This window comes from Microcaecilia unicolor, chromosome 4 (assembly GCF_901765095.1).
Source record: "Microcaecilia unicolor chromosome 4, aMicUni1.1, whole genome shotgun sequence".
Lineage (NCBI taxonomy): Eukaryota > Metazoa > Chordata > Amphibia > Gymnophiona > Siphonopidae > Microcaecilia > Microcaecilia unicolor.
Window position 1 is genome coordinate 140004679 of NC_044034.1, and position 15986 is coordinate 140020664.

Consider the following 15986-nt stretch of genomic DNA (forward strand, 5'->3'; position numbering starts at 1 on the left):
ACTCGGAGCACCCCCCACCTGCTGACATCTGGGGCGGAGCGCCCCCACCACGTCGCCGTCGCGCGTTGCTGAACTTGGGAGAGAGGGAGAGTGGTGCTCGGGCGGTCGGGGCGGGGCTACCTGAGGCGCGCGCGGCGCGGTTGGTAGCCAGCGTTTCCTTGGCAGGGGGAGGAGTAGGGAAACACGCTCCGTGTGTTTCCCTACTCCTCCCCCTTCCTTGATGCGGTCCCTGCTTTCATTTTTCTGTTGGTTTTCCGCCCTCGACATCATGACGTTTGACGCGAGGGCGGGGCAGCAAATCGTTCAGTGGCTTCACCACCACGAACTTACGAACCGTTCTGGGAGTCTGAGTGACTTCAGAACGTTGTCCTCAGAACGTTGAGGGTGCCTTTTATTATATTAGATGGGGTGTGGCTGAGGGCGGGTCTATGAGTGAGGGTGACTGGTCCTAGCCTATGAAGACTACAGGATTTTTGTGCTTCTCCGCCTTGGAGTGAGCTTCTCTGCCTTGGAGTGAGCTTCAGAACGTTCAAGGTGGGATTTATTAATATAGATATAGCAGTGATTTCTATTTCTAGAGTCATTTCTTTTTTCTTTAACCAAGAGTGGAAGTTATCAGCATGGGCCACCATTATGACATGTTATTTTACTGTTATTCCTGGTTATTAGTAACTAGGTCTTGTGCAAAAATAGCATGAGTTAGTGGTAAAACAGCACTTCTTAATGGTAGTCTGCATTGCTAACTTCTCTCCTTAATGTTGAAAATAGTAGTGGAACAAGACCAGTAAATGCCAGTTCTCCCACTCAAAAACCTACTGTATACCAACGGCATTGTTTCAATGTCTGAAATCAGATGCAGAACAATCAGCATGTCATAACTGGCTGTGTCATTGCACAATGATCTAGCTTTAGGCAGTTGTTCCTGTACAAAAACTCAACCCAGCTGAGAGGTTTAACTGGTTTCACTGAGCAAGGATACAGTCTTTTCCATGAGCTTTAAATGGAAGTAAGGTGAGCTGAGTGAGAAGCTTTTATGTTCAGTCATGATTATTTCTGGATGTAAATAACTTCATTACCATAATTTTAATGTGCAGGAATCTAGAGAAAACCATATTTAAAAATCTTTTAAAATCTTATAGACTACATTGTACAGATGAATATTCCAAGTAATTTATGCCATAATGGAAGTTTTACCTCAGAGAAGCCGTATGGAAGACTGTATGTAGAAACAGTCTTCCAAAAGTACACACAATCTTGTCCCATCAAACGTGTAAACAAGGGCCAAGATTGTGTGTACTTTTGGAAGACTGTTGAAGAATAAAGGTTTAGGAACTTTGAACCTTTGTCCCGCAGACTGATTTCCTGGAACATGATTCTTTCCACTTATCTCACTATTGCCATAAATCTGGATATATTCTGTCTTCTAAACCAAACTAAAGAGTATAACATTTGTATATTGCATAGTTGTTTCCAACATGATACCATCTACTATAATAATTTCCACCTCCAACGTTCTGAAGCTGACTCCGTGGCTTCACTGAAGTGAAGGGTTCGTAAGGTTCGTTAGGTTCATCAGTCAATCACCATCTCTCTGTCCCGCCCTCGCGTCAAAACGTGATGACATCGAGGGCGGAACAGTGAGAGGCAAGGCAACCAACCAACGAAAATAGTTGTAAGCGCGCCTAAGCACCTCCTACCCTCTTTGTGTCTCGCGGTAGTCGTTTGTTGGTTTTTGGTGGCTGAGCGAGCGAAGAACTCGGCAAACAAGAAAGGCAGTGTGGCGGTGAAAGCCGCACGGAAATATCTGACAGCTGCATACGCGGAGACAAGACTGGGAGGCAAACTTTATCCTGCTGCGTGCCCGTGGCTGCGTCAGCCCCGCCGTTGCCTCTCAGTGTGTGTGAGTGAGACAGTATGAGGGAGCGCCTGCTGGCAGTGGGTCAGGCCAGGACTTAGCTGGTGGACGGGAGAAGCACTGTGGTAGGGTGGGAGGGAGGGAGGGGACCCTGGAACTGGGTGGGTGGGAGGACCATGAGACTCGGAGGGAGGGAGGGAGGGAGGGAGAGGACCCTGAAACTCGGAGAGACCCTGAAACTCGGAGGGAGGGAGGGACCCTGAAACTCAGAGGGAGAGAGGGAGGGGGACCCTGAAACTCAGAGAGAGGGAGACCCTGAAACTCTGAAGGAGGGCGACCCTGGATCCTGAAACTCTGAGGGAGGGTGACCCTGAAACTCGGAGGGAGGGAGGGGGACCCTGAAACTTAGAGGGAGGGGGAACCCTGAAACTCAGAGGGAGGGAGGGGTGGACCCTGAAACAGAGGGAGGGAGGGGACCCAGAAACTCAGAGGGAGGGGGTGGACCCTGAAACTCAGAGGGAGGGGGGACCCTGAAACTCGGAGGGAGGGGGGTGGGGACCCCTGGCACACACTCTCATTCTCACACACACACTCTCTCTCTCACAGACACACTCACACCCAGTCTCACTCGCACCCAGTCTCACTCTCTCTCTGTCACACACACACACTCGCACATTCACTCTCTCACTCTCACACACACTCTCTCAAACATACACACTCCGAGGAAAACCTTGCTAGTGCCCGTTTCATTCGTGTCAGAAACAGGCCTTTTTTTTTACTAGTGTTTCAATGAATTCAACTGCATCAGGGGTCTCTAATCTTAAGACATCAAGATGAGGTTCTCACCAGTATATATTCGGCAGTACTGAGAGTAAGCCTGTCTTCACAGCGATGGATTGGATTTGGATATATGACTGTACTTGGAAAATCATTCAGCATTGAACTGTCCTGGCTTTGGGGTGTCACTCAAGTATGTAAATATTGCAGAGAATGGTGCCAAGAAAAACTATATGATCAGTACAATTCTATGTGGCCACCTCCTTTTAGGCACCCCAATGCCACATGGAGAGAACGTATTCTGTAACAGCATCTGGGTGTCAAATTAGTGTAACTCAGTATTGGCACACCTTATATTTAAGTGTGTGCAGTACTCTACCACCTTACTGTGTAAAAGGGTGTGTGGACATGGGAAGGGCATGGGTGGGTCAGGGGCATGCCCACACTTACATGCTAAGGTTATAGACCACCAACAGTTACAAATGCAACTGTAATATTTAGGTGCAGACAGTTGTACCAGCCTTCGACATGGTGTAAGCCAAGCTGAAATATTGGCACATAACTGTTGACGTACCCTAGTAATTTGTGAGCAACAATTATGTACATAACTGGTAAAAAGAAATTGTACTTATGCACACAATCCCAGTGCCTAACTTTAGGTAACCTGTACTGAATTACCTCCGTACTGCATAGGCACCAGGTTACATCCATTGCCAGATAGTAGCAGTACCTGTGTTATCAGTGCGGCCCACTCCAAAGAAAACTAAATAAATAAACCAGTGCAACAGAGGTCACATCTCCCTGCCTTTTCAATTCCCCCCAACATCCACCTGCACATCTGATCCCCCTCTCCAACACACCCTTGACACCTCTGATGTCCTTGCACATATCCAGTCCCCCTCAAATCTGATCTCCTTCCCTGTCCTCTAACCCCAACCCCCTCCCCCAGAGCCCAATCTCATTCCACCCCTGACCTACATGGGTGATCAGTGGTGTTCAGTGGAATCTGGGTGGAGTGGTACCCCAAATGGTACCACTTGCTCCTGCCCAGAGCTACACCAGGATCCAAAATGGCCACCATGATCCCTACTGCTAGGGGGCATCTGTCCAAGGGATGCTATAATTCTTGCATGGACACTGTATTAATGCTCTTTCAGCCTTACATGGCCCTCCTTTATGAGGATTTATGATTTGTTACATTTTTTTAAGTTCTTTGTGAACTTCTGATTTATGTTTCTCTCTTGTATTATGCTTTTGGTTGCATTCTTTGGTGTTATTTTTTCCTAGCCACTGGTTAGATTTTGAGACTGGAAATTAGGAGTCTGACCTTGTGGGATACTGTGCCATGGACAAGTCATTTAATCTCCCAGCATCTTTCTTCTTTTTTTTATTTTTTATTTATGCATTTGATATTCTGCTTTTCTATGGTACAACTAAAGTGGTTTACATATTATATAAGGCTACTTTCTCTGTCCCTAGTTGGCTCACAATCTAAGTTTTGTAAATGGGATAATAGAGGGTTAGGTGACTTGTCCAGGGTCACAAGGAGCAGCAGCGGGAATTGAACATGGTTCCCTTGGTTCCGAGACCACCGCTCTAACAATTAGGCTACTCCTCCATTCTGAAAATAACACTCTTTTCATATTATCAGTTTTTTTGTTGTCTGTCTGGGATGTGAGAACACTAAGTGCCTCCAGAAGTACTGAAGGCTCCCATTTGGATTAAAAAATTGGTATGTTGAAGGAGATAAAGGAAAACACATTGAAGTCACTGGGAAGATTCATGAGCCAGGTTTAGTGGCGTTTGTTTGGTTCTGTGTCGGATGTATCTTGAATCAGACCTGTGATGTGTGAGTATTTGCTCAGACATTTTACTGCCATGGACAAAACAATGTTTTTCATGCTTCCTTCACAGATATATCAAAGATTGATTTACCCATCTCTTCAGAAAGGTATTCTATTTTGTCATAAAAATTATTAATTACTATTATGCATATAAGTTTCTGATTTGATTATAAACACAACCTTTGCTTTTAGGTTTCAGCTGATAAACAGCAGTAAAATATTTAAATATGTATTTATAGTTTATTATTAATATCCCGCCTTTATTCAAGGTATTTACTGAAAAAAAACACTGGTAATAGCCCACCTCCCCTGGCTAGTTTTATATCCTTTACTGAATGTTTTGCTTTTCTTAGGGTTACCATTCATCTAGATTTCCCCGGACATGTCCTCTTTTTGAGGACATGTCCGGGGCGTCCGGCGGGTTTTGCCCGCACGCACGTTTGTCCGGATTTATGGACAAATGTGTGGGTGGGCGGGGCGAGCGGCACCGTGGGTCTCCCCTCCCCTTCCCTTCCATATCACTGTGTGAGATGCAAACCGGAAGAAGCAGACACGCAAACAACTCAACCCCTCAGTCCCTGTTTGGTATCTCTCCCTTTCTGTGAAGCCCAAATTCCCAGTCCCAGCCCAGCATCTCTCCATCTCTCTCAAACTCCCCACTTCCCAACTTGTTTTTGAGGTTGCTAGCGAGTAGCAAGTCACCACAGCTTTGCTTCTCCAGCCTCCACTCCCGCCCTCCTCTGACGTTCATGTTCTTTTTTTCTTCTGTGTTTCGTGACCATCCCACCCCTCTGACTCTTAACTTCCTGTTTCCGGCTGGGGGGACGGTTGGATGGTGCCGGAGTAAGAAATTAGTAGGGCTGCTGGCGAGCGATCTCAGACATGAGCTTAAAGGTAGGATTGGGTGATGGGGTGGGTGGTAGGGCAGTTCGAGACTGAGTGAGGGAAAGGTGCTGAATTGCGGGGGTGGAGGAGACATGCTGCACTGGGGAGTTCCAGAGAGAGAGAGATGACAGTTCAGTGGGGAGGTGAGGGGACGGTATTTCTGACGTGCCTCACTCTTAAGCCTGTGTTTGTGGAGAGTATGTGTTTTTGGTACACGTAGTGCTGATTTTGAAGTGAAGAAACAGTACTACAGATAACACACTGGGAAGGACGAAAGTCAGAAAGTGAGCCACTTTGACAGTTCTGGGAATGGATTTCCTTCTTATTACAGTTCCACAGACTTTTCTTTTTTATCGGATTATCATTATAGCACTGAGTGATCGTACTTGTACAGATCCATACCTATTTGCCACGGGGCCCATTTTATTCCTAGGATGCTGGAGCAGGTACATAGTGCTAACCGTTAGTAAATGACTGCTAGAATAATCTGATGCAATTTTGGTGGATAATTCTTTTTTTTTTTCTGCCAAAGTCAATAGCTGGCAAGTTAACAAGTTTGCCTTATAGATGTTAAAATTCGCTGCAGGTTAACAATTATTCTGGTTCTTTTTTGAGAGTGTTAGGTTTTCTCTCTATGCTCTATAATCTGGTGTGGGCGGGGCAGGGGCATGGTGTGGGCGGGGAAGGGTGGGGCAGGGGGCGTGACATGTGTCCTCTTTTTCAGAGGACAAAATATGGTAACCTGATAATAAGTTACACAAACAAATATTTGATTCCATTGGAAAAGACACCCAGTAATAGTAGCACCAATAACACCAAAGTACCCGCATAAAACCCCTAATTAGCTGGAAAATAAACACCTAAATTTATGGCTCATAAACATCTAAGAGTAGAAGCTGTAATTATAAGTATCAGAATGCACGAATAACTCCAGACAAGTTCCTGATTTAATCCTGGGTTGTGGCTTCTATTGCCCAGGTTGCCTGGGGTTAGGGGTACTGTGAAGGCAGCATGTATAGCCTCCAAGTTTGAGGGTGAGGGAAGAGAGAGATGCATGGTGGTCAATAAGAGGCTTAAAGGAACGAAGACCATAGGCTCCCCAGCCAAGAACTGGACGCTATAATGACCCAGCTGAATTTGTGTATGTAGGTGTGCGTGGGAGTGTGTGTGTTATACAAAATAGGGTAAAAACTCCTGGGTAGTGCAGCTGAAGACACATGGAAACAGTTCTTGCCCTGCCCATAGTTAAGAAGATATAGGAACAGCAGAGATCTCCCAGGTCAAAAAAAGAAAGAAAGAAAGAAAGCTTATTTAAAAGTCTTTGCATCATTCAACCACAGTATAATACCACCATTAATTTGAATCCGATCCTTTTTCTGAAGAAATGTTAATGCTATATATCATGGGCCATATGACGCTGGGCCTGTGCAGAGACTCATAATAGGGTTCATTTGCATAAGTCAGCCGACGGCTTAGCCAGAAAACAGATTTTGGGTGGGCCTAGGCAAAAAGTGGGTGGGCACCCAGTGTTCGCCCCCCTCCCCACCACCAAAAAATATCTCAGCTGGTGGGAAAACGCTTCTTTCCACCTTGGCAGTCTGCAGCAGGCATGCGCTGAAAACTTAGCATGTGCAGGTGCCGGTATCATGGAGAATAGTGTTTTTGTTACCATCAGGGGGAAGACTTCAGCTGGCGGAGCTTGGGCTCCCCACCAGCTACCGCTAAACGTGTGCTACTGTTGGGTGAGCCTGAGCCCTAAGGTGCCCACCTGTGGCTACGCCACTGAAGTCAGCAGGGGCTGAAAAGCAGGGTCACGTGTGAAAAAAATCATTTGCTCGATGGCAGGGCCATAAGTGAAAAAGACAGTCACTGGATGGCAAGGCTGTATGTAAAAAAGACAGTTGCTCAATGGTAGGGCCATATGTGAGAAACATGATCATTCGATGGCAAGGCCGTATGTGAAAAAGACAGTTGCTTGATGGCAGGACCATGTGTGAAAAATACAGTTACTTGATGGCAGGGCCAATCCATATATGAGAATCACTTGATGGCAGGGCTGTATGTGAACAACACAGTCACGTAATGGGAAGGCCGTATGTGAAAAAGAATCACTCAATGGCAAGGCCGTATGTGAAAAGACAGTCAATGGTAGGGCTGGGCAAGCTCTACATCTATGAGATAATTTTTTCAGGGACAGATCTGTATTAAATCCTCATGGTTTGCCTCCCTGGGGAAGTAGTACCAGAAGTTGGTTGGGGAGTAAAGATATACAGGATGAAATGGGAGGGAGTGTGGGGTGGAGGTAGGGGGAAATGTTTAATTTAAGGGCTGTGTAATAGATTGGGGGTAAGGTTATTGTAACTGTTCAGCTTTTGATGCTGGTACCTTGTCAGAAATATAAATCTACTCCTCTGTTGACTAAACTACACAAATGAGAAATATAGAATTAATAATATCACCAAAAAAAGAAAGGTATAGGAATGTTTAACACAACTAGTTTACCTATGTCAGAGGAGGGCGGGCCCAGGAAGAAAGAAGGGACGTCTGAGGAGGCCTTCTGACTCACCGATCAGCTGTTCTTGCCCGTGCAGCAGAGGTGAGAGGCGCTGCACGGGCCGGTAAGGCAAAGGGGGGGGGTCGTTGGGGGGGGAGCAGCAGCCACGACCAAAGGGGGGGTGGCGGGGGTGGGGCACGGGACCGGAGCATGGTGAGAGGCGGAGCTAGTGTGGGAGAAGACACAGGAAGGGAGGAGGGCCGGCCCGGGGCTGGGGCTGCTAAAATTTGAGTTTTTTCCTGCGGGGGGGGGGGGGGGAACGGCGACCTCGGGCGGGGGGGGGGCAAGGACGGCCATACAGGACGCTCCTCACGAGTGCCTTTGCCCCCTCCCGGTTTTTTTTTCTTTTGGTGCTGAGGGAGAGGGGAGCAGCAGCGACCTGGGGCGTCAATAAAGGACGCCCCTGACGCGCATTTTCACCCCCCTAGTTATTTTTTAAAATACATTTCACTTTTAAACTTGTAGCTGACAGCCCTAACGAGAGGTACAGACCTCTCGTTAGATTTCCTGCCTTTTTCCTGCGTAAAGGCAATCGGAAAAGGTTAGTGCATCTCGTTTCAATGGGGTTTTTACACTAATTGCTCATCTCCATTCCGTTTTCGTTAGCTGCTAGCTTCCTCAGTAAAAGCCCTTTGATGCATGCAACGGATCAAAATTTCCCTCTTGGAGGGTCATTAAAGGCTCATTAAGCTTTAGTGCATCTGCCTCTTAGTCAGTTCGAGATAGCTGGCTATCTGTGAATATTCAAGTGCTGGCTGGAGTGGAGGAGTGGCCTAGTGGTTAGAGTGGTGGACTCTGGTCCTGGGGAGCTGGGTTTGATTCCCACTGCAGGCACAGGCTGCTCCTTGTAACTCTGGGCAAGCTGCATTGAACCTGCTATGAGTGGGAAAGTGTGGGGTACAAATGTAATAAAAATAAGTGTAGTGGTCAAATCGGACCACATAAATAACAGTCCTATCTTTGCCCTCTATTAACTTATCCAGCCAGTGATGAATATTCACATATCCAGTTAAGTTAGAAACAGCCCAGCATTGAACATCTGGGGTCAGTGTTGGCAGCTAACTGTGCTACTTGCCGCCAGCTGAAAATCGGAGGGAATGTGTTTATTCAATCTTCCAACAATATTGTGTCTTATTTTCTTTTACAGCAGTAACATTTTGGACTTTCGCACAGATAATAATCAGGTAACTGTATCAGACTGAGCTCAGCTACAGATTTCCATGAGCCATGCTCCCCATGCTTTCTCCACTTGTTTATTAAGACAGAATTCAGCACAATTACTTTTACTCCTTGTATGTTTCTCAAATGAAACATAATGGAGAGCCAGGCTTTTGTCTTAGGGCCCTGTTTACTAAGGTGCGTTAACGTATTTAACGCGCCTACAATTAGCGTGCGCGCTAACCATGTAGGCGTCTATAGGGATATTGTAGGCATGTACACAGTTAATGCGCGTTTACATGGTTAACGCATGTTAAAGACGTTAACGCGCCTTTAACGCAGCTTAGTAAACAGGGCCCTTAATCTGGCTGTCCTAGATGCAACCCTTCCTTGGCAACTCCTTCATGTTTGGACCCAAGAAGGGTATAGAGAGAAGTGGTAAATGCTTTGTCCCACAATAAAACATTTCCCCTCTGAAAGGTGTGAATTGGTGTGTTGATGAATAGGAAAAAACCTCACTATTTAAATGCTCTGGTATGAGTGTTATAAGATTTTCCTGTGATTTTATGGACTTCTTTTCAACTTTTTGGTTTTAATTATGCCAAATTTTTTTTATTGCAAACTACTTAGTCTTAAAAAAAGGTGAAATTTTAAATAAACATAAACAACAAAATGTGACACATGATCAAGAGGTTGTAGATTTTTTTGTAGCCACTGTAATGTAGTTTTCATATTTCTGGTTCTAGTTTTGACTACAACATTTCTGCAGGTCGACTCATCACTTTTGAGCTGGACTTAATACCAAACTAAGTAATGATTTGCTTTCCTAACATCTTTTGTTCCTTTGCAGGAACACCAGAAATTTAAAGCACAAAGATTTTCAAAACAGGTTTGTGATTGTTTTAGGAATTTTGAGCTGTTCTGTGTGAGTGGAATGAACACATTAGACATGTACACTGTGTTGAGTGAATTCCTTAAAAAAGGTGGTAAATAAATCCTAATAAAATAAATAGATAAATATATTGTAACTTAAATGTTATTGCCATAGGCTTGATTCAAACCTTGGGTGTGACCGTAAATGAGTGTGAAAGGTCTGGAGAGTTCTGATACAGGAGGCATTAATCCTGACACAGGGAGTTTTCAATTCAGCCCTCAAGACACAGGCAGCCTGCTGGGTTTTCAGGTTATCCAGGGTGACTATGCATTGAATAGATTTGCATGCCCTGGCTCCATTGTTTGCAGATCTGTCATTCATATTCATTGTGCATATCCCCAGTGTGTCCAGAGGACTTGGCTGAGAACCACTAGTATAGACACTATTGTAATTGGAGAGCTGCCATATCTAATTATTTGAGAATGCACATTATTGAAAGTTATCCATCTCATGGGCGGGTCAGGGGCATTCACTAAAGATGCACAGTTACTGAATACCATGGATCTGCGCCTAACTTACTTGCCGAGATTTACACCAGATACGAGTTGGTGCAAATCCCAGTGCTTCACGCTATTCTATAAAAGGCGCCCAGTTTGGAACGCCCATTATAGAATACCATTCGGTGCCAGTTATTCTCGGTGCTGAATTTTGAGTGTCATTTACTGAATCCAGCCCATAAAGGGCAATTCTATAAACTGGTACTTAGATAGATGCCAAGGACTAGGTTCTATATATGGTGCCTAAAAAACTCCCCGCAGAACTAAGCATATTCTATAAGATATAGGCACGGTGTATAGAATACACTTAGTCGATACCATAGCACCAAAATGTATGCGCATCCACTTAAGCTAATAAAAACCTGGTGCAAATCCATACACATAGATTTCGGTGCATTGACCCATATTCTGTAATTACGTGTGTAAATTTTGGAACGCTCATGAAACGCCCATAAATACACCCCTTTTAAGCTACAAGCGTTTATTTTGAACTGTGTGCTTTGCAATTTCTGCGCAGTTCTTTACAGAATATGCTTAGCGATTTCCATGCATAAATTGTAATTATTGTCAGTTAGTGCTCGTTATTGCTAAGTGCTGTTAAAACTGCTGATTACCTTGTTAAAAGTTACGCCCATATATCCGTGTGGAATCTAGGTGCCACACATACAGCACCAGGACATATCACCCCTCTCCTCAAATCACTTCACTGGCTTCCGATCAGGTACCACATACAGTTCAAGCTTCTCCTACTAACCTACAAATGCACTCAATCTGCAGCCCCTCCTTACCTCTCTACCCTCATCTCCCCTTACGTTCCTACCCGTATCCTCCGCTCTCAAGACAAATCCCTCCTTTCAGTACCCTTCTCCACCACCAACAACTCCAGGCTCCGCCCTTTCTGCCTCGCCTTACCCCATGCTTGGAATAAACTCCCTGAGCCCATACGCCAGGCCCCCTTCCTGCCCATCTTCAAATCCTTGCTCAAAGCCCACCTCTTCAATGTCGCCTTCGGCACCTAACCACTATACCTCTATTCAAGAAATCTAGACTGCCCCAACTTGACATTTCGTCCTTTAGATTGTAAGCTCCTTTGAGCAGGGACTGTCCTTTTTGTTAAACTGTACAGTGCTGCGTAACCCTGGTAGCGCTCTAGAAATGTTAAGTAGTAGTAGTAGTAGTTTATCCACTCCTACCCTAGCTGAGGTAATATTTAACCTTGTCTCTGTCCTCATGTGCACCTTTCTTTAAATTAGTCACCGTACTTTCTAACTCCTCTTACTCTCTTACCTATCTATATGTTCCTTCTTTGCTTATACCCTACACATTCAGTTAAGATGTTCTATTACGTATTGTGTTGACCTTGTAAGTAGTATACTATGCCATACTTTGTATTGTTATTTGAATATTTTTACTGCTGTAATTGTCTATTGCTCATGTTCGATTTATTTTTATTGTACACCGCCTTGAGTGAATTCCTTCAAAAAAGCGGTAAATAAATCCTAATAAATAAATAAATAATAGCAAACTCAAGCACTGAAACATTCTTGTATTTCCCTTATATGCAGGGCAAAAGATGGTACAGGACAGAGCAGGATCACAAGACCTGCAAAGCCTTTTCTCTGGGTATTGCTTACTCCTCTACAGTTGGAGGCATGGCGACTCTCACTGGCACATCCACAAACCTCATATTTATAGAACAATTTGAAACGTATGTATCTGTGAAGAGGAAGAGATTTGTTTTCTGTCACAATTCAAGTAGTTGAGAGTACATTATTTAGGTTAGTAATGTGAGTAAAATGCGCACATTGGCTGAAGTACTAGGCATGTATTAATGACTCAGGGGTCCTTTTACAAAGGCACGCTGAAAAATGGACTGCGGTAGTGAAGGCATGGATTTTGGGTGTGCGCAGAATCATTTTTCAGCGCACCTGTAAAAAAGGCCTCCTTCCCCCCCCCCCCCCGAAAATGGACGTGAGGCAAAATCAAAATTGTCGCGTGTCCATTTTGGGTCTCAGACCTTACCTCCAGCCACAGACCTAGCGGTAAAGAATTTGGGCGGTAAGGACCTACGCGCGTCAGATGTCACGTGGCGTGCATCCGCTATGCGTGCCAGAAAATAAAAAATATTTTTCAGATGCCCGTATCAGACACACGCCAAAAATGAAATTACCGCAAGAGCCACGTTGTAGTCAGGTGGTAAGTCCATTTTTGGCACGCGTTGGGTGCACGTAGGCGCCTACATGGCTTAGTAAAAGGGGCCTTCAGTTAGGACACCTCTGAGACATTCTAGAAGACTGGAAGGTGGGCACAGGTTCAAGCACAACTTATAAAAATTGAATGTAAAGCACAGAGACATCAACATTCAGGGCTTCTTTTACAAAGCAGCGCTAATGATTCCTACGCGGCAAATGAGAGGAAGGCCATTTAGTTCCTACAGGCTTCCTCGCATTTGCTGCATGGGAATCTCTAGCGCAGCTTTGTAAAAGTAGCCCTCAATTTGTTAATGTTTTCTAAACTTGAAGCAGACTAACTCTGGGGAAGTGAAAAGTAATTTATGTTGAGTTTTAGTTTACAATAGATATAGATACAATAAACTTTATTGACATGAGAATTTGTGCTAATTTGATACAGCTAGGTATTATTTGTAAACCACAGGCCCTGATGCTCAAAAGTCCGAATAGCACCGTAAAAATACCGCTGGAACGGCACAGAAGAGCAATGCCATAATTTCTCAAAATGTGGTGGCTGATTTTTGTTTTTCCAACTGGATTTTTAAAATTACAATAGTCCATTGTTTATATGAATTTATTTATGATTTATATTGTGGGGTTTTTACGTCGCCTTGGGCAGCATTGGAAATGTAACAGAAATGTGAAGTAAGACATAAATACTTTTTTTTTTTATAGGCGCTATCCCGATTGTCAGATTATTAACTTTGGAACCTGGATTGCATTCTCTTTTCCAATAGCTTTTATAATCCTAATTCTGTCATGGATATGGATAAATTGGCTTTTTCTTGGTTTTGGGTAAGTATGCTAGAACAGAAGGAGAAAGACATGGCGGGGATCTTCACTGACATAATTAAAGGAATATTATAGAAAACATGATGATAGGGATAAAGAGGGTTATGTGAAATTTCAGGGGATCTAGCTGAAGTATCATTGAGGCGAACAGCCCTCCTCCCTCCTCTCCTATGAAATAGATAGCAGTGAGAATGACTGTTCCTTTCCCTTGGCCCATACTTTAAACTGGGAGGAGAGTTGTTAGCTCCATTGTTGCTTGATTCATTAGGGGGAGGGGAGCTGTTGACCCTTTTGTGTTAGGTTTTCCAGGGAAGGATCACTGGTAGAAAATCTTGGTCAGTTAGGAATGTTTTTCAGTGCCCGCAGAGTACTCAGATTCTAGCTGGTTAACTTTTAGGTGATTGGATGCAGTTGAAAACTTGCTTAAGGTAACCAGACAAAATTTGGCCATCTAAGGGACCCTTATACTGAGATGCGCGGAAATTCTAATGCAGGACTTTTCTACAAGCTAAGCCCAGATTTACTGTGGCATTAAAGTCGGGCATTTTCTGTTTCCTTTTTTGCAGGTTGTGTGCTAATGTTCCCACTAACTGGATAACATGGGAACGCCCACTCTCCGCCCTTGACACAACCCCTCAAAATATTTAAAAAAAATAGTTAACATGTGCTTAACACATGCAAACAGGGAAATACCACAAAATGCTTTAATGCATTTTCTCATGCACTAATTGCACATTAAGGCTTAACACCCTTTAGTAAAAGGGCTCCTAAGGGCTCCTTTTACCAAGCTGCGGTAAAAGGCAGGGGCGTAGCCAGACTTCGGCGGGAGGGGGTCCAGAGCCCAGGTGAGGAGGCACATTTTAGCCCCCTCCCCCCGGTGCCGCCGACCCCCCCCCCTCCCCGCCGTCGCCACCAGCACCACCAACTTTGTCCCCCCCGCCAACAACCCTCTCTACCCCCCTCCCGCTGCCAACCCTCCCCCGCCGCCGCCATTGTCGCCATTGACGTCCTGCACCAGACTCACTGAAACAGAACGAAGCCTTGATCTGCAAGGCTTTTGTTCTGTTTCTGTGAGTCTGACGTCGTGCAGGACGTCAGAAAACAGAACAAAGCCTTCCGCGGGAAGCAAGAGGACCTCGGCTGGCGGGGGTTGGGTCTCCTGGCAGCAAAGGTAGTGCCACGGCGATGGCGGGGGAGGGTTGGCGGCAGGAGGGGGGTCGAGAGGGTCATCGGCAGGGGGATCCAGGACCAAATCTACGGGGTCCCAGGCCTCCGTAGCCCCACGTAGCTACGCCCCTGGTAAAAGGGGGCCTGCAGTGATGTCAGCATGTGTTTTGATGCATGCTGAGTCCCCCTTTTATCGCAGTGGGTAAGTAAACCACTTGCTGCATGGCCATTTCAGGAGGGTCACTTACCGCCACCCATTGATGTGGCAGTAAGGGCTCCTGCGGTAACCAGACCCCAATTACCACCAGGTAAACACTGGCACTACAAAAATACAAATAATTTTGTAGCGCTGAAAGTGATGTGCTGTTTTAGCCCGAGGGTAGTTCCAGATTAGGGAGTCCACGTTGGGCTTACCACTGTTCTGTAAAAGATCCCCTAAGTTAGATGCTATCTACCCTTTTTTAAAAATTGGCCCTGTACAGCCATTTTAACTTCCTTTTTTTAGGGGATCTTTTACTAAGGTGTGCTAGTACTTTTACCTCGTGCTAAACTCTGAGATGCCCATTTTATTCCTATGGGCATCTTAGCATTTAGCGCACTTTAGTGGTGTTCCTAGGGTGGGTGACACCCGGGGCGGATCGCCGATGCGCCCCCACGGGTGCAGTGCCCCCCCCAGCAAAAGGACCCCCCGGGTGCATTTTTACCTGTTGGGGGGGGGGGGTGCTGCACGCCTCTCGGCTTTGCTTGTTCCATGCTCCCTCTGCCCCAGAACAGGAAGTAACCTGTTCCGGGGCAGAGGGAGCACGGAACGAGCGGAGCCGACAGGCATGCGGCCCCCCCCCCAGCGGCGTGCACCCAGGGCGGACCGCCCCCACCTTGGTACGCCACTGCTCCCTTAGTATGCAAACCACTAACAGAGGCATTCAAAGTTTGTTTTTGTCCAGTGTTGTTCTCTTCCACGTGCCCTTCTCAGAGGGTGATTTACCCAGGCTACAGACTTCCTGAAAACTTCCCACGCTGTACCTGGGTAAAGGTATATGCAGACATAACAGTTACCCATGACAAAAGCACGAGGGCTCTGAGGTGAGGTTAACCTATATGTTGCTTTGCAGGGCAACAGTGGCGTACCAAGGGGGGGCGGTGGGGGCGGTCCGCCCCGGGTGCACGCCGCTGGGGGGTGCCGCGCGCCGGTCAGCTTCCTTCGTTTCCGTGCTCCCTCTGCCCCTGTTCCGCAGCACCCCCCCCAGCGGCGTGCACCTGGGGGGGGGTTCTTTTGCCGGGGGGGGGGGGGG

General features: G+C 45.9%; 1 protein-coding gene across 1 annotated transcript in view; it reads left to right on the forward strand.

The window, feature by feature from the left end:
• LOC115468727 (solute carrier family 13 member 1-like) overlaps window positions 1-15986 on the forward strand; it is a 71336-nt gene that overhangs the window by 19360 nt on the left and 35990 nt on the right. The window contains 5 exon segments of the mRNA XM_030200658.1: window positions 4547-4583; window positions 9063-9099; window positions 9924-9962; window positions 12070-12212; window positions 13411-13530. Of these exon segments, the coding sequence (XP_030056518.1) occupies window positions 4547-4583; window positions 9063-9099; window positions 9924-9962; window positions 12070-12212; window positions 13411-13530 (376 nt within the window).